The sequence below is a fragment of the Macaca mulatta genome, chromosome 10 (genome assembly GCF_049350105.2).
Source record: "Macaca mulatta isolate MMU2019108-1 chromosome 10, T2T-MMU8v2.0, whole genome shotgun sequence".
Lineage (NCBI taxonomy): Eukaryota > Metazoa > Chordata > Mammalia > Primates > Cercopithecidae > Macaca > Macaca mulatta.
The window spans coordinates 67,652,796-67,672,226 of NC_133415.1; the positions used below are offsets into that span (position 1 = coordinate 67,652,796).

A 19,431-nucleotide genomic window follows, 5' to 3' on the forward strand; every position below is an offset into this window, starting at 1 on the left:
CTAACTGGCCAACACAAGTCACATGACCAAGCCCCAAATCAAGGGGCAAGGAAGCCTCCATCCATCAAGAGGCCATGGTAAGACTCTGGATATGTACGGCTACTACAGGGAGAGAAGAACTGGGACCGGCAATTAATTTTCCATGGATGTATTATGTCAAGGTTCCCAAAGCTCTATTAAAAGATAAGACTCGGATGAGACTTGTAGGACTTCTCCCTAATGGAAACATTCAGGTACTGGGAAGAGTGTGCCCTAGGACCTTTTAAGTTACCTATTCAATTTGAGTACCTCCGTGGATGAGCTGATTGCTTTCTACCTCTGAAGCAGTTTATTCATTGGGAACTGCTCTTACTGTTACACCATTCTTTCCATAATCTCCCTTATTGTGATCTCCATCTGCATAGTCTGCAGAGTCTGTTCATCCATGGCACCCTCTGTTGCAGAATAAAACAAATGTATTTTGCAATCTGCATTATACACAACCCTTCAGAGAAGACATTTCTCGTATGTCTGCCTCCTCTGATTTTTCTCCTTTACCTCCAACACCCTTCCGTCTCTCCACTGTTTCTTACACAATACATTTTTCAAACCATCACCATCAAATCTCTGGTTAAGGATGCACTGTTGTGGTATGCCTTCTTTATGAGGAATGGAATTGAATAAACTAGTTGATGAGAATGAAAGAGATTCTATTATAAGTCACTCCTCCTGTCTTTTAATATCTGGTTAAAATCTTTTGTTGCTGAAGGTGCAGTGGGTTATAGGGATGACAGCAATCCCAGTCACTGTTTATATTGTGGTTTACAATGTATAGGACTTCTTGTTCATATTTTGTTCCTTTTGATACTTACGGTGATTCTACTAGAATGCAGGAATTCACATTGAACTCCATTTCAGATTTGGAAATTTAGACTCAAAAAGGATTACTAGGTTGAGAATTGGGACTTAAATCCAGACTTTTCTACTCTAGAATATATATATTTGTCCACAGTGCCAAAACTATTTCATAGTCACTGTTATTCCTGACATTGGTAAAATTTTTTATAGATTTTTTTATAGGAATGACTATGCTGAAATATGTATTTCCAAGTATTGCTAAGTTGATTCTTAACTGACTTGTAAATTTATTTTCTTGGAATTCTAGACATTAACAGTTATTTCTGTCTATATGAGTTGTTGTTTTCAAGGATTGCCTTACAAGTTTCTTTGCAATTCCTTTTATTTCCTTGTATGGATCTTATTTCTCCTCTTTGCACTCTGTGTTTTCAGCTCTGTAAAAGAAAGCTTAGACACAGTCATAGTGTGAATATGGTGCACGTAAGTTTGTATGTTTACTTGACTGGAAGTGCATTCCTGCCTTTTATTTTCTCCTGGGCCTCGCATTCAGCATGGTTTGAACCAAAGCCAGGGCTCAGCAAAAAATCAGTGAGTGAACATCAGTGGTACTTTTCATGATTAATCAATGACACTGTACCGTTATAATAGAAGGGAGAATATCCGCTTTTCCTTGAGGGTCCTAACCTGTCTGTATTCATGCTTAATAGTGAGAGCCACTTAGCAGTTGTTGCTACATTATCAGCCAGGTATAATAGACCCCACATTTAATCTTTTTAAAATCAGCCATTAATTGATACATTGTTCAAAGATGATGACCACTTAATATAATCTGGTGATCTAGAGAAAAATAGTGACACTTTTAATAGTTTCAGGTTGAAACATTAATCCGATATTCAGTATTTCCAAACCTTGAAACAATTTTGGTCAGCTCAGATCTTTGTAGAAGAACTAATTGATTCTGGTGAGAATCATGGATTGGAAATGTCAACTAAACCTTTTAGATTTACCCAAAGGCCACTAAACTTAAGGTATTCTACAAGTACCAGTATCCAACAGTTTGCCATCTTCTGGGTAACTTATCCCTCAGGATAGATATATATATCAAAACTTGTATTTGTTTGCTGATGTGAGTCTTCCAAACTCACTTTAGAAATGAGATAATGTTAGCACTGTTTCTCCACACCAGGCTGTCGTTAAGTCCCGTCCTTCACAGGGATGGACAGGATGTGCCTGTATGGCCACGTCTTGGCAAAATCCAGTTCTGTTGTATTTGCCAAGCCTTCAAAGATAAGAGTAGTGTTAATTAAGACAAGATCCCCTTATAGCAAAGGCAGGCTTCTCTACTGGAAATGGATAGGAACCTGTCTGGTTATTTACCATATACATCATTTGTGCTTGTTCCTGCATGTTATCTTTCTTCCCTGTTTCTTACAACCTGGCTGATGTTGGAGGCTATAACAAATCTCCATCATCTCTTTCCCCAAATCTCCATTGTCTCTTTCTCCAAATCTCCACTTTCAAATTGTTGGGGCGTAATAGGTACTCGAGACACAGTAGCTCTAATGAGAACTATCAGTATAGTATGTGTAGTTGAAAAAAGGAAGGATTAGAAATATGTGCTATGGTTGGAACAGGGACAGGAGAATTTGTAACTTTGTTAAATCTAATAAAAAGCCAGGTTTGCCTGTATTTCAGAAGCAAAGCTTGGCTGTGGGCTCCTGGAGGTTAGATGGCAGTCCTTAGGCCAGACCTTGTCATGATCAGTATAGACTGAATTTGACCATCTGGTACATAATTAGAATGTTTGGGACAACTGTTGATGACTCCCTGAGGACTTGGACTGTTTCATGTTCTCTGAGAGCCCGCGGTGATCTGAGTGGATATTAGTGCCACTTCCTGTTCATTTCCTCAATTTGTTCCTTTTGAAGGAAATGGCCTGAGTAGTAAAAGAAGACTTTGAACTGAATATTTACAATGTACCTTATGTTCTGCCTATTTCTTTCAGCTAAGGACTGGGCTACAGTGTTTCACCAAAAGTGGAAAAACAGCATATTTGTTGCCACAGAGCATTATTTCATTAAAAGCTGTCAGAAAAAATATTTTTTGTATTTAACTTTTAAAGATATTTCTTATGTACAGATATGTAATTCAAGTTACCAATTACCTACTTTTTCTTGACTTTTTATTTCTAAATAGGACGACTCCATGGCACATTTAAAATTGCTTATACTGTCTTCTGTACTCATCCATGCCAGTTCTGCCCACGGAGAGATGTTCCGAACACCTCCTACTACAATGCCATCAACTTCCCCTTCAGAGTCTAAGAATCTTTTTTGTCACATATAGGGAAACTGTGACAGATTCCAAAATAAATAATGCCATCGAGATATAAAAGCTCCCATAAATAATGGCATATAATGGGATACAGCAAACATTTGCATGTCTAGTATAAACCTCAAGATACTCAAAATATAGCCACTTTCAAATCAAAAATAAATTTAAGAGACATTTATGTTAGCTTTACTTCCTGTCCAGTATAAACATAGTTTAGGAGAATGTCAAGAATTTTTTACACTGTACCCCGAGAATTCCACATTTCTCATGAAATTGACTTCATAAAATAATGTTTACAAATTCACACCACAGTGATGATTTGATGGGAACACATTTTGATTTTTGAATTTATGCATTTGCTCAGATCCCTACCTTGTATTTTAGTTATTCATTTCTGTAGCTGTTCATTTCTGTACACTCATTAATATTTAGTTCATATGAAATCAGTAAGATTGAAGTAAACTGTAGCCAAGGGTGATAGTGGGGACTCTGGCAGTATTTCTCGTCCAGTATGATATGTAATGAAGAGAAATGTCTTTCTTCTCTGCAGAGGATCCTGTTACGCTTCACTGTTTTGGTCCTGTTTGGGACAGTAGCTCTTATATACAGCCAAGGGCCACGTATTGGTCCAGGCAGTTGCTAGTGTGTCAAAGACTGCCCTAGATTGAGGTGGGCTACGTAAATATTATAAGATCTACTCATTCTCAAATATCTGGTCCCTACTCAATTCACTTGCCCAGTGAAATTGTCAAAGGCAGGGATTTTTTTTTTTTTTGTGAAGAATCTATGAGCCTGAGCCTCAAGCAGCTTTCCTTGTATTAGGGATTGGTTTCACCCTGGTACATACTTAGAAATGGAGAACTCTCCAGTTGTATTAGTCTGTTCTTGCCTTGCTATAAATACCCAAGACTGGGTAATTTATAAGAAGAGAGGTTTAAGGTTCTGCAGGCTGTGTAGAAAGTATAGCACGGGCTTTTTATTCGGGGGAAGCCTCGGGAAGATCACAATCATGGTGGAAGGTGAAGGAAAAGCAGGTGTATCCCATGGTGGGAGCAGGAGCAAGAGAAAGAGTGGGAGGGAGGTGCCACATGCTTTCAAATGACCAGATCTGGTGAGAACTCACTCATTATCGCAAAGACTGCACCAAGCCCTAAGAGATCCCCCCATGTGACCCAAATACCTCCCACGGGGCCTACCTCCAACACCAAGAATATTGCAACTCCTCGTGAGATTTGGATGGGGCCAAATATCCAGACCATATCACCAGTCATAAAATGCCCGGACCATCAGTTCCAGTCTTACCTCATTTTAAAAACTGACTTATGAAAAAAGAAAGTTCAGGTCGCAAATCTACCTTTACAATATAAATCCATGTAGAGTAGAAACATCAAATGTTTGTTCCAAGCATGTGCACTTGAGAAAAACTAAAGGTCTTAGAAATTACAAATACTTTGTAAAAGTTGTATTCCCAAGGCCTGACCCTCTGTGTGGCACATAGGTGGTACCCAGTAAAATAGCAATGTTTCATTATATATCTTAGGGGTGTCTAAAAGAAAAGGCATTTAGAAAGTCAAAGGTAAGTCTCCATTGCTTAGCTGACAGAACATGCCGAGGCAATTTTGACCACTGTTCTTCCTCAGTAAAATTCCTGACATTTGGATGACAGGATATATATTCATAGTTGTTCTCACTCCATTCCGCATCACAACTTTCTCATCCTGCTGTGATTGCCAGTTCACTTGTCAGAGTCTGCCTCAGACCTTAAGTCCCACAGGGTGGGGCACTATTGTATTCATAGTTGGGTCCCTCCCAAGTAGTTGGAGATATCATGGCTGTTTCCATAGGGGAACTGAGGTGAAGAGAGGGCGAGAGACTTACTCCGAGACCAAGTCCCAGAACTAGGATTGGATTCCACATCTTCTCCTTCCTTCTGAGTCTTGAAGTGAATATCACCTGGAATCCCATGTCCATTTCCTGTGACTACGTCAGGGAAGCAGATACAGTTAGAGTATGTTATGCTTTTGGATACTGTTATCCACACTTTTTTGAGAACCCGAGTCACGTGATCCTAAAAGGTTCAAGTACATAAATGGAGGTATCCCTAGGCAAAACTGTGAAAAACATGAAGTTTGCCTCTCAGATCATCTCCCTCACAGGTGTGTGTGTGACCGCCATGTGCCTCAAGTGACAGAAGCCCATATAATTTTTTTTTTTTTTTTTTTTTTTTTTTGAGATGGAGTCTTGCTCTGTCACCCAGGCTGGAGTAGTGCAATCTCAGCTCACTGCAACCTCCGCCTCCTGGGTTCAAGTGATTCTCCTGCCTCAGCCTCCCGAGTAGCTGGGATTACAGGCACGTGCCACCATACCCGGCTAATTTTTTATATTGCTAATTTTTTATATTTTTAGTACAGACAACCTTGCACCATGTTAGCCAGGATGGTCTCAATCTCCTGACCTAGTGATCAACCTGCCTCGGCCTCCCAAAGTGCTGGGATTACAGGCGTGAACCACCACGGCCGGCCTGTGCATATAGTTTTGAAAGAACTCTAGTGATGATCCATCCCTCAACAAGGTCACATGATGTTTAAAAATTTTTTACTATTTACTATTTATTGTTGGTTGAAGGAAAAAAGGTTAATTGCCTTCCCTCCTGCCTTTCCTCCTCCTCACCTCTAAGGACAGAGCCCATAGCTGCTCAGAGATAGCTCTTCATCAAATTAGCTGTGGTGTTGGCCTTTTGGTCTAATTGATGAGGTGGATCCATGTTCCTCCCAAGGTGCAGCAAGTGGATCTTCCCTTCTCAACTGGTATTACCCATTACTAGTTGTTGCTTAATGTCCCTGCTGTGGCATTCCCCTCTGATGAGGTTGCCCCTAGCTACAATATGCCCACTAATCCCCAATACACACACACACACACACACACACACACACACACACACACACACACACGCAGCAGCAACAACAACAGATTGATTCCATGAGAGATCACATCAGATCTGGAAAAGAGATGATATTCCTACTTGACACGTGTAGTTATTAAGCATGACGTAGAAGCGATCAGGTCTTAGGCAGCAGAGCAAGAACTCGTTGGCTGAACTGTGGCATGTGTAGGTTAAAGATGTTTCTTAACATTGCATGTCTTATAAGTAAAACCACTAATTTATTTCTCTGCCTTTTCACCTTTAAATTGATAAATATACTACACATTTAGGAGATGTCTACATTTAAAGTAATTTGGAAATGGACTGTTAGTGAATTGAAAAGCCTTTAGCAAGGCTTATCATGAGGAATCCCCTTTTTAAGAATTTCTTGATGGTTTTGATATCAGGGACAGCTAAATCGGTGTACCATTATGATAAACAATTAATTCTTCTTGCTTTGGGTGACCAGCCATGTGGGGAAAAATTAAGATCCTCTGATAGGCTTTGAAAACTTCATGCCAAAATGCACACACAGTCAGCTAGATCGAAAGCAGCAATCTGAAGCAAATTGTATGTCCTTGTGTCCTCTGGAAGTCCAAGCTTTCATGCATACAGCTAAGTTGAGACTCAAGTTACACCTGGCTGAGAACCCTTTCTGCCTGGGAGAAAGGGAGCTTATTGCCCCCTGTTTTCTTTATAGTCACATAAGTGGGTTCCATTGCATAATCATGGAATTGTCAGCATCTTAAAATCTATGTATGTGTGAAGTGTTCATTAGCTCAGTGTATCTCAGATGGATGTAATTATTGTAAAATTTCATGATTGCAGTCTAGAGTAGTGGTGATGAAAGTGGGCCCTAGATTGGCCTGAGTTTAAATCTTGACTCTACCCTGTACCTCCATCAAGTGAGCTCAACCCTCAGTCTTGGGCCTCTCACCTGATAAATAGGGTTAATAATGGCTAATACCTCGTAGGGGGAATTGTGGGGATTAAATGAGCCAATTCATGTAAACTGGTTAATGTAGTCCTTGGCATATAATGAGTATCCAATAAATGCTAACTCTAATTATGATTCTAATTATTTTATTATTGCTGTTACTTCAAAACCATATGTTTTGTAAAGCCCCAGCTTAGTGCAAACAATAAGGATTGTTCAGAGATTTCTTCCAATTCACACTTAAGATCTTCATTTGGAAGATTTATTTTTTTCATAATGCCTCTTCCTCAGACCCCACTAGTCCCCCACTGCCCAGGCCATAAATATTTGTCAGAGCCAAGTTGAGTATCAAATGGGGCCTAAAGAAAATACTTGGGATTTGTTTTAATTGTGGTTTAAAGAGCTTTCCACACTACACTGGCTTATAAAAATGCCTAAAAGTTAAAAATGAAGTAAATTTGAATAAAATCTCCAGCTTTTGCAGCTTTATAAGTATAGCTGTCTGATAGTGTGTGAAGAAAAAAGTTTGTCAGATGGTCAAGACTTTTCAGAAGACAATCTGGTTTACACTGATTTTTTTTTTAAGTCAGGATAATGTAATTTGTCCCTGTTTTTACTTGTTCTTATAAATTGGAAGGAAACTTCAAAGCCAAGCAACACTTCATAGTGCTTTTGCCCTAACTCCTTGGAATGACATACCTAAAATCATGGTCTTTTTGTTACGAGAGAGGCTTAGCTTTTCTCTTTCAAAGGAAACCATCATTTTTCTAAATAAACCCTACTGGTTTGATGCTCTTTTCTCTACTTGAAACACATTTTCTCCCTCCTACCCAAGCAGGATATTTGCAGTGGAGTGATTCTGGTTTCTCTTTGTTCTCCCTATCTGACGTGCCTTTGATAGCGGATGGTTTCTCGCTCTTTGGGTGCAAATCCAGATGACCTGAAGGACCCAATTAAAATTAGTATCCCACGCTACGTCCTCTGCGGGCAAGGAAAGGATGCACACTTCGAGTTTGAGGTCAAGGTGAGTATCTTCTTGACTCTTCTGGGGAATGGGGATTGGAGACTATGCAGTGCTTTCTCTGTCTTTATTTTTTCAAAAGGGGATGAAGCTGCATGTGAATATCCTGTTTGTAAAATATTTGGTCTTGCCCTTCTTTAAACCAGTCTGTAAAACTCGTGACTGTAACACATGGAAGGAAGTTACCTCATAGAAGGTGTTGGTAAAGCAGATAGAAATGGAATTCCTATCACCCACACCCTACAGGTAGGGTGACCAACCAGCCAGGTTGCCCAGGACTTTCCTAACGTCTGCCCTTAAAGTTTCACACTTTGGGAAACCCCACAGTCCTGAGCAAACCAGGACAGTTGGTCACCTTCCCCATGGGCTTAGTCTTAATTTTTCTTCTCTATAAAAATGAGACTAATAATATTTATGTCATAGGAATATCAGTGCATATAAAGTGCTGCATCTTGTGGCTGGTATAAACAGTAAATTGTAGCTATTGCTGCTATTACTACTGCTATTTTCGTTGTTGTTTCTATTATTAATTAGGAAGCCTTCCTCATTTGTTTCAAGTGTTTCTTGATTTATACAACTTTTCAGGAAGAGATGTGCCTGTTTCCTTACGTCATGGTTTTCTAAATAATGACTTCATCTTTTTGCTAATTTGCTTTCATTGACTCATAACACTTTATTAAATGATGTTGCTGGCCACCATCCTCTCCTCAAGGAAGTAATGCTAAATCACACTTCTTTGTTTTCAAGGATCAGCAAGGGTATTGATGTAATGAAGTCCACTAGGATCACCAGTGTATGCATGCATAAGGGTGTTCTTGGAGGGTGTAGGTGGTTTTGTTCAGATCAACACCAGACCATGAATCTGGATACTGAGTTCTGTAGACTCTGACCCCGCTGCAATTTGCTGAGTGGCCATAAGTCATCTGAGCCTCAGTTTCCCCATTGATACAATGAGGAAATTGGAAAGTACCAGTGGTCTCCAGATTTTGTTTTATCTGAGAAACCTCTTTGTTCAAAGAATATCTTATGTGGAAGGACACCATAAAAGGCAGGGAAGCCTGGAGCTGCTGGGCACGCAGGGAGTGGGGAGGGAGGAAGGAGCCTAAAGCCAGCCCTCCCCACCGCCTGTCCCCACACCTGATGCATCTCAGGGCAGCCCTGGGCTCTGGGGCATCCCTCCCTTCAGATGTCACATTCTTTCAACCTTCCTGAGGAAATAATGTAAATAACTTCTTTTCTAGCCAATCAGACTTTTAGGATTTTATTTCTATATAATAAGTTTTCCATTAGAAAAGAAAAAAAAAAACCCACAACAGGGCATCAGTTTATATAGTTGAGGTTTTCATTGAGAAAGCATGATGTCTGCATGTTGTTGTTGCTGTTATTCTTCTTTTTTTTTTTTTTTTTTTTTGAGACGGAGTCTCACTCTGTTGCCCAGGCTGGAGTGCATTGGTGCGATCTTGACTCACTGCAACCTCTGCCTCCCGGGTTCAAGAGATTCTCCTGCCTCGGCCTCCCAAGTAGCTGGGATTACAAGCACGTGCCACCACGCCTGGCTGATTTTTTGTATTTTTAGTAGAGACAGGGTTGCACTGTGTTAGCCAGGATGGTCTCGATCTCCTGACCTCATGATCCACCCGCCTTGGCCTCCCAAAGTGCTAGGATTACAGGCATGAACCACTACGCCCAGCCTTTGCTGTTATTCTTAACTTTATTGATCCGATTATGTGGGTTCTTATTTAAATGTTATGCTATGTCTTTGATCCACTACTTCCCACTGCCCCGACCTAATATCTATCTCCTGGTCAATTTATTTTTCATTTGTTCTCAACCATTCCAGATTTTGTGTGTGTGGTGTGTGTGTGTATGTGTGCATGTGTGTGTATAGAATTTCATTTGTACATATATGTGATTATACATAAATATAAAAACAATTTCTGAAGTTGTGTTTGCATTATGGCCATGTTGGTTAATTAGAGAGTGAAGACTGGCTTCCATTAGCTCAGAATTAGAATTCCCCAGCACATAGAACTCACAGCAGTGAAGGACATGCAATGATTTTAGTTGGTACATCGATTTGTTCTACTTTAACACATAAATGTGTTAGTAAAATATAACTGTTAAATCAATTTCATGTATAGAACTCAGATAAAGAAGATATTTAATATTTTTAAAACTGCATTGATTTAAATAAAAATTACAAGCAAATAATAGTCAGGTGGTGTTCAGATATGGCTAAAATTGTGAAGATGCTACTGTCCATGAAAGTTAGAGAAACCAAATACAGAAAATTCTATGAGGCCTTATGGAATCTAGGCGATCACTTCAAGATAAATAAATTCCAAATACACAGAGCTCTGCTCTCTTTTCATTTCTCAAAGCAAGTTCTGAAGTGTGTCATTGTTCCGCTTCCTTTTTCTTCTCATCCTTAGGTGCTGTAATTATGAGCACCAGGAATGTGTTAGCACCAACCTGGGGAATGTCTAGTTCTCCATTTAGACAGGGCCTCCTGATACCTTCACAGGCAGGTGTGTGGAAGCCCTCCACCCCATGTCGATACCTTGTCACAGGGTGATATGAGAAACAGACATGACGTGAATATACAGGCCTTCCCCAGAACAAAACAACAAAAACAGCCTCAATCCAGGCAAAGAGGTAGCTGCTAAATAGCAGCCCCCCACCCCGCAACCCTCATATCCTGCCATCTCCAGGCAACCTCAGCAGGTCACACAGCCTCACTGTGCCTCACCTGTCAAATGGGAATCATAAAACCCACCCCACTGGGTTGGTATGAGGAGTGGATGAGTTTGTATGTGTGAAGTGCTTAAAACAGTGCCTGCCACATACTAAGTGTTGGGTAAGTGTTGGTTATTAAAAAGAAATAAAAATAAAAATGGGATGAGTGAGACTTTACTGTGAGGTCCCTTCATGACTTTTGATGTACAGTTATGTTTTGATGAGAGTTTTGGATTTTGTTGGGATTTTTTTTCTTTTTGGTTGTTTGGTTGCCCTCAACATTTGGAATTTGAAATTGAGATTGTTGACCTTTTCTCTCAGTCATTTGGACATTTCGTGCATAGACCCTGTTTTCTAGAACAAATAGTCATGCTTATGGTAATATATGGTAATATTTTGGCTACTACTAAATTCTTCTCTTGGTGAACCAATGGCTCTTTAAGGAGACTAAGGTAAAAAGTATTATTTTTAAAAGAGTATTCTCTTTAGTTTTAAGCTTTTTTGAAGGGAGATTTAACATTAATGTACATACATATATTATTACACTTTATAATTTAGAAAAATCTTTGCTGCTTCTCTTTTAAAAAATCAGTTTTGTTTTTCATTATCCCCCATGATGGTCCTGAGTACACGCAGTGAGATGCCGTGCCCTCTGTGACCAGCAGGGCAGGCTCTGACACCCCCCGTACATGACCCTGTTTGCTCTATTGCTTGCTGGTGTCACTGCCAGCTTATTTAGGGTCCCAGCTGATTTGTGTGACCACACCAGGGCCCACGTGGTGTGAGGCCTGAGGGGCCTCGGGAGGGAGACAGCAAGCCAGGGGTGTAGCTGCCCGGGTTCTCCTTTGTTATCTTCCCCTCGCCCTCCTCACCTGCTCTGCTTGCTGCACTCTTCTGCCTACCTTTGTTTAGGTAGGACTCATTAGTCATTGAAATCATTCCTTCTTCCTGACCATTTTCATTTTAATCCCCAATGTGGGAGCTCCAATTTGGTCTGCCCATCGCCACATGAAGTAGGCAGGAGCCTGTTAAGGGAATGTTCAGGGAGCACACAGGGCGTGTGATTTCGAGGGAGGGCAGGAAGCCAGTGGGGGTTCCCAGATGCTCGTCTTCTGACCCCTGCTGGGCCCTGAGGAGGTTTCTGCCACTGGCCTTTAAAATGAGAATAGTAGAGTTTTTCATTAAACCAAAATCTATTTAATTCAAAAGGACTGTCTTCTACACCTGCTTTATTTGGTGGGGGGGGAGTGGGATTAAAAACAACTCTTTTATGAAATAACTGTGAGGATATATAAATAGACAGGTTTTTGTTGTTTGATCTTATTTAGTTTTTTAAAATCAACTCTGTTGAGGCGTAACTTACATACAGTGAAAGCACACATTTTAGTTGTAGTTGGATGAGTGTTGGCATATATATACACCTGTGTTACTAGCCCTCTGGTCAGGATTTGGAACTTTGCAGGCACTCCAGAAGTTTCTGGTGCCCCTTGCAGTCAGCGCCCATGTTGCAGCACCAAGGCGAGCACTGATCTGCCCTCTGCACCTACAGATTAGTCGTGTCTGCTCTAGCACACCAAGGACAGGGGATCCGATGGCGTTTATCTTCTGTGTCTGGCTGCATTCATTTAATGTGATGCTTTGGAGATTTGCCTATGTAGTTGAGTATAACAGTAATTTGTTTCTTTATATTAATAGCATCCCACTGTATGGATATGTCACAATTTGTGTATTCATTTCTTTCCTGTTGGTGTTTGTTTTGATATTCTTACCCAATGATATAAAAGGTTAGCATTTTGGTATTGCGCCTCTCCCCCACTTGGTTTTAATCCTCCCAGGAACCCCTGGGTCAGAGTATCAATTCCTGTTACCGTTGAAGCTGTACCTTCCTGCCGGTCCTGGTAGCACATCCTCCTGGAACTGTGTCCGCAGTTGCATGTCCTGCTGACTGGCTTCAGAGACAGAGATGGGATGGGGAAGCTGAAGCAGTGCCAGTCTGGCTTCTCTCTGAGAACAGGACGTTCTGGGCTGAACATTGCTGTGTGTCACCTGCTGGTCAGCAGAATGAAGCTGTAAAATTTGTGTCTGTGCTCAGCTGCACCTGCCACAAGTAATGCCACTAACCAGTCGACAGCAGTCATCTCACAACCCCGTTTCGCATGCCTCTCAGTCACTGACACGTGGCATCAGTTATGCTGCGTTATGCTTGCCATTTTCAGTTAGTTGGGACCAGAGTGGGTAAAATTTAATTTTGAAATCACATTTCAGCATAGCACAAAACACAGACCTGGGAAATTGATGGTTAAGACGAGCAGAGACTATCACACTCATGTCATAGAAATAAGCTGGTGTTTCCAGCGTTGTTTGAAATCCCTTGCATTTTAACTTACATATCAACACAGTAACATAAAGAAACCCACACCAGTGTGTTTATTTTTTAATGTTTTGTTTCCTGAGAGTTTCTATTCTTATAAAATCTGCAGAAAAGTTTGCTGTCTCATCTTTTTTTCTGAGTGGTCATCTGCAGTAGCACCCCCTGCCCTGTTCTCCATCCTGTCACCAGAGGTACTCCCTTCTTTCACAGCCAGGGTCATAGCTCACAGTCGTGTTGCCTTCAGTCTGGTTATTTTCAGTCATTGTCTTGTTTGCTGGTCTTCCTCTGTGGACACAAGCTCCCAGGACCCTTTCAGTCTTGTGCGACACAGACCCCCCAGTGCCCACCCCGTGCCTGACTGGTACTGGTCACCCAGCGGATCACCCAGCTGCGTGATGCATGCTAGCCTGGCCACAGGTGCTGTCATTAGGCACAGCCTGTCTGGAGCTTCGGGGATGACTGGGTGACCGTGTGCCCTTTGTAAACCTCCCCCCATCCCCGCCCAGCTCCTCATGCTCCATCCACACTGATGGAGTTAGTCACTGATGAGCCATTCTGCCCCTTGCTCATCCTCGTGATGTGGCTGGTGGCTCTTAGTCATGCAGGGGGAGTGTGGGCGAATCAAGCTTCTTGATTGTGTCCGAGTCCAAGCATACCAAAGCCTCCCATCTCCCTTCCTCCCCACCTTCCCTCCCGCCTTCTCAGCACCACCCTCCAGCGCTCCAGCGTACCCATGCCCTGGCTCTGGGCTGAGTTCAGCACCCGCAGGGTACATCTGTTTTGTCTTGGCTTTCCTTAACAGAGAGGTAGACCTGTATGCCCCCACCCACCCTCTGGACATTGTCCTGGCTGCCAGGCACTCTCCAGCCCCTTGCTCTTAGAAGCACGTGTCCCATTGTTATCTCCTCTAAGGAGCCTTCTGCATTCCAGCTATGCTCCCAGGTGCCTGCCTTTTCTCACATGGCTGCAGGGTGTCAGCCCTATTGACCAGTATCACTTTTGTCCACTTGAAGACCCAAGAAACGCAGGACTACACACAGACAACTTAGGTCACACACGTGATGTCCAGGACAAAAGCTTTCCTGATTTTAATCATCTGGGTTTTGTTTAGGTACCATAGTAACAGTCTCCTCTTGTCTCATTCTGCTCTGACTCTTGATCGGTGGCCTGAGAAGGAGGAAGAAGCAGAGAAAACACGAGTAATGAATGATAACGAGGATGTATAACCTCACCGTAGTGTTCCAGGGAAAACTTGTAGACCATCTGCAAATAATTATCAAGTACCCCAGTCAGTGGCAGCCGTTCTCCTTTCCATTGTGTGAATTTAGGTCTATGAGCTCCCCCTTCTAATTTCAGTCAGTCTGGCCCTACACACTTAGGGCCAAGAGATCTCATCTGCTGGGTCCTCCCTGAACCTAAAAGACCCTGAAGTGAGACACGGCAAATTGCAAAACTGCAGGGCAGCAGTTCAAATTGGATCTTGCTTTTACAACTGAAGAACCACATGACAGGCACTGTGGGGCAGGGACTGTCAAAGTCATGGAACAGTATTAACCCGAGGCAGCAGGTGCAAACTGGTGGTGGAGGATGTGGGGTTTTGTTGGCCTGAACAGATTTTTTTTAATTTTGCATGAATTGTCAGTATTTAAAACTTGGGAGACCTGACATAGAAACCCAGATTTGCCAAGATCCTGTGAAAAGTCAGTACAAGCAGGAACTGGGGCCAACATTCCTGCAAGGCAGCACTCACAGGGCAGAACAGCAGCTCCTTTTAGGGCAGGTGTGTGCCCTCCACTTGGCCTTGGGATTAATCACCCTGATGACATGGTGGCCTCCAGGGACACTCGGAGTCCAACTGCACCGTACAGAAAGGCTCACAGAGCATTCAAAAGCTCACAGAGACGTACAGAAAGGAAAGGTAGGTGGCACCCTGAGGGTGGGCACGCAGGTGGGCCTAGTGTTCTATCTGGCCCCTGGTCACAACTAGTTTACCTGTCCTCTCTCTGTCATCTCAGCCTTCCCCACTTACTATGTGCTTACAAGGACCAGAGTGAAGTTTTAGACAAGGGGCCATGGCAGACAAAAGGGTGCCCAGAGCCAGCACATCTTCTCTCCATGAAAGGAAGCAGGCACAGGCACACCCAGCCAGCCACCTGCTGTGAGCAGTCCTGGGTCTCACCTGTGCTTCTCCAGGAGAGCATGTGTACTACCAGGATGGGACCAGGCTGGTTGCCATCAGGGCTGGTCAGTTCAGGGGGAACTTAGCTGTCATCCCGGAGGGTGCATATCATGATGTAGCATTTCCCTCCCTTTCTGTCCCTAAGTAACATTCTCGTCTGTTCCATCCTATTTGGTTTTTTAAAATTATTCTATCTTTGGCATGGTCTTACAGTTTATCAACCTGTGGCCTGTATTTAACACATCTTACACACTTTAGGAATTTTGTTGTACCTCACAGGCTGCTTGCTTACATGTCCTAGATCTGTTCTGACATCCTGTGAGATTTGTCTATACCTCGTAAGCTTCTAGCTTACCTGCTGGCTGTATTTAACACTAATTAGCTGCATCCATCCTCTATAGCACAACTGGATGTTCTCGGATAGCATGGTAGACTCATGCTGTGCTCTCGCTTAACATCCACGCACCGGACCGCACTGGGTTTCGTTCCTGACTGATCTCTGTAGACAATTGCAGCTCTTTAAGGAAAGAAGCTAACATCTATCAAGAACCTTCTTTACCCAAGGCATTTTGCTAGACATTTCCACAAATTTGGAGAATGTACCAAAATGGGGATAGTATTCGTATTTCACAAATTAGGAAATTATGAATGACTTGCCCAAGGCCACGCAGCTAGTTAGTAGATCAAGATACCTAATGTTCATGTCAGGTCTAAGTGCACTGAGCCATACTTTTTCCCTTACTTACTCATTTTAATGTACCTTCCAAATATCACTACTTTCTACACATTTATAAGTTGAGGCTATATTTTAGTATTGCCCTAGAGATAATGGTCATTTTCAAATCATTACCTGTTTTCAAAATCTACTGTTAGTTTTGTATATGTTTTCACTTTTTTGCCTTGAATTCTGACCAAGTCATGGGTACGTTGTAAATTGGGGCTGTCATTAAGGCTTTGGTAAACCTGAAGAATTTGATGGTAGATTGGCCTGCCAGGAAGCATGAAGAAGAAATGCCCAGAAAAATTGCAGTTTGGGAGTTGAAGCAATCACATTTGCAGTCCAAGAAATTTCTCTTTATTTGGCAGAACAGAAATAAGAGCCATTCCAGTCTATTAGATAAACTATGTACAGATACATCTTTTGGAAATACTCCCTACTTGATAGAAATATAGATGTTCAGAAAGTGTGGAGTGTTGCTGTCGGAATCTGTGCTTATTAGTAAGTGATGCATTATCTCCCTGCACGTGTTTTAGCACAGCTGAGACAAATGGAGTGTTGCTTGTGCCATGTCCATCTAGATTTAAAATTCAGATTCTGTACTATTTTAAAACATAAAATGGCAAGTGAAAGTAACTACACTAAGACTTGAAGAATCACATTTTATCCTGGGATTTTTAAAAATGTATCACCCCTCACCTCTCTTTGCAAACTTTCAGTCTTCTTCTGAAAAGTGAAAAAAAAAATATTTTTTTCTTCCCCAGTTTTTACACAAACCAACTGATCTTTTATATTGCCCTTCCTTGGACAGCCATATTTATCTTCACAAAGTAAGTGCTTCCTATGTAAGAAGTGACTAAGAAGAAATGAGATTGAGTTACAAGCACAGAAGAAAAGCAGTTATTACTTTATGGTCATGCTTTCAAATTCCATTTCACCTAAATTTCTATTTTTCTGTCATAAGACTGTATTAGTATTCCTCCTTCCTTGGCTTCAGAATTTTGGGAGTTTTGCATCTCTTCCTAGAATAAAATTTGTTTTAAAATCACAAAATCATTTTAACTTTCCTTTTTGCAGTTGCTACCCACGGATACACTTGCCTTTCAATAATGAATAATGTAACGCCTTTTTAGAAACAGGATCACAGTGCCAGGGGTCACCATCTATTGAGTGTCTAAGCACTGTGCCTAGTCTCTTCACATTTTTTTTAGTTCATCTGCAGGTTAGGTATCATGAGTGCATTTTGCAGATGAAGAAATCGGGACCTGAAAGCATTGAGTAATTTATCCAAAATCACACAACTAATAAGTTACTGGGCTAAAGTCAGGATCCAAGTCAGAGTTAATTCAGAGCTTTTCGTTATTTTATTATCCCATGCTGACTGGTGGAGAGTTTACATTCCTTGGTTTGCCTCTGAATATCTGGGTAATTTAAAGGAAAATTGCTTCGACTGCCATTCTCGCCATTTCCCACCGTGTTAAAGTAGAATGATTCCCGCTATTCCTCACCGGCTTCACAGAGGTGTTGGCAGAGGGGGAAGCACTTTGTCTGTGACAACCTTAGATTTAAAGACGTCCGTCTCCCGGAATCTCAGGGCCTTCACACATTTTATCAAATTTACCTTCAAACTACCCTGTGAGGTAAGTATACTAAAGTAAGTGGTATTACAGCCTATTTTGAAGATGCTGAAGTTAAAGCATGGGGAAGTCATTATTTCTGGTTATTGCAGAAGGCAGGTTTTGGGCCAGCCTGAAAGCCCTGTTGGACTTAGCGGCACTTCATAGCTGCCTCAAGTGTGAGTGTGATTTGGGAGTCAATCACCAGGCTCGTTGCTTCCTAGCACACCAGGTTTAGACCAGGTTCACAAGCCTGAGGCTCTGAGGCACTTTCTGTACTTGTCAGTGATGCACCTGCGTAGAAGTATGTCTGAGATTTTCCTGAATCGGATGGCTGTGGAATCTCCTATTTGAGCGGCTCTCCTGCTTTCAGGAATCTTCACTCTCCAAGCTCCATACACCTCCCATTTGTGTTACCCATAGACGGGCAGATCGAGGACTGGCATTGGACTGCCCTTTCCTTGTGCAGTGTGCTGTCTTTAGAACCAGGCCCTTCCTGCAGAGGCCCGGCTTCTTCCCTCAAGTACCTTTGAGACAGAATTTCTGCAGTTGGTCAAGCTTCAGGTTCACAGGGTCCACTGCACTGGAGGGGGAAGCCTGCTTGGATTAGGAACTGTTACACAATTGTGGACATGGTCCAGATGGCAGCTGTTCCCTTGCCTCGTGTCCCTGGATGGCTGCTGACCGAGTCTCTCTTTCTTCGTTCCCACATGGCTGCAGAGCTCTGCCCTCCTTTGGGCTTCCCAGAAGGAGAAGCCTGTGAACGTTCCCAAAGTGTCCCTCATGGAGCCAGAGGACGGGATACATTGCAGATATATCTCGGAGCAAATAACTTAAAATACCCCATTAGACTATTGTGTTCTCCCAAGAGCACCAGCCTTTCCATTCCTCCTGCCTAGATATTCCTGGGAGCTCCAAGTGCTGCCACCTTACTAAGCCTAGGAGTTCAGCCCCAGCCTACTTGCTCGGCCTTTATCCCCAAACCGTGTAAGTTAACAGGACCCACCCTCCTAAAGGCAATTTAGAGACTATCTGTTGTTTCTTAATGTGTCTTTTAGGAGCCTCATACCTACCTACCCCAAAATTGTTTATCACAGTATGTTTTCTAAATCAGTGTTCTCTCTAAAGGGAATTTGGTAAATGAGATTTTCTCTTTCTTTGCTTTACAATTTGCCCTCTTATGTCCCCTAATGCCTACTTTCTAAAACCTTTAAACAGTTATAGATAAGTCAGAAAAGGACTATAATGCAGGTCACACTGCTGCCCACACTTCAGGATGAAAAAGTTATAGAAAAGTGTATATTGAAAAGAGGCTGTGAGTGCCACTGTCTCCATTATTTCTTTTATTGCTTAACAAGTATTTGGTACCTGTAATATAATTTTTTTGAAGACCATACTAGAAGGATCAGGATACGGAGGAACAGAAAATATGAATAAGCAGTTCATCCATTCGGGAGACAACTAAGTGTAGGAAGAGAAACACATGAGAAAAATTGAGCAGCATGGAGCCAGTGGGCTCATAGAGGCATAATCAGAAGACATCAAGGCGGATATACATTTTTGCTTGCTTGAAACCGATGGGTGGATTTCAGTGAGTGCAGACGAGAGAGGAGGTGTTCCGGGCAACGGGAACAACAAAGACGGAGGCCCGAGGGTAGAAAAGGACAAGTGATGAGTTGGTACTAGGAAACAGTACAGAAGGAGGCTAACCTTGGAGAGGGGCTCTCCTCTCAGGTAGAAGTGAATCAGGAAAATTAAA

The 19,431-nt window shown here is 42.1% G+C and overlaps 1 protein-coding gene across 12 annotated transcripts in view; it reads left to right on the forward strand.

Annotated features, from left to right (window-relative positions):
- The window catches only part of KIF16B (kinesin family member 16B), a 314,850-nt gene that overhangs the window by 222,507 nt on the left and 72,912 nt on the right, over positions 1–19,431 (forward strand). For 9 of the 12 annotated variants that reach the window (XM_077951170.1, XM_077951172.1, XM_077951171.1 and 6 more), the window contains one exon: positions 7,933–8,055. The exons of the other annotated variants lie outside the window; for them this stretch is intronic. In XM_077951170.1, coding sequence (XP_077807296.1) covers positions 7,933–8,055 — 123 coding nt within the window. The remainder of the gene's footprint in view (positions 1–7,932; positions 8,056–19,431) is intronic. 12 annotated transcript variants of the gene reach the window in all.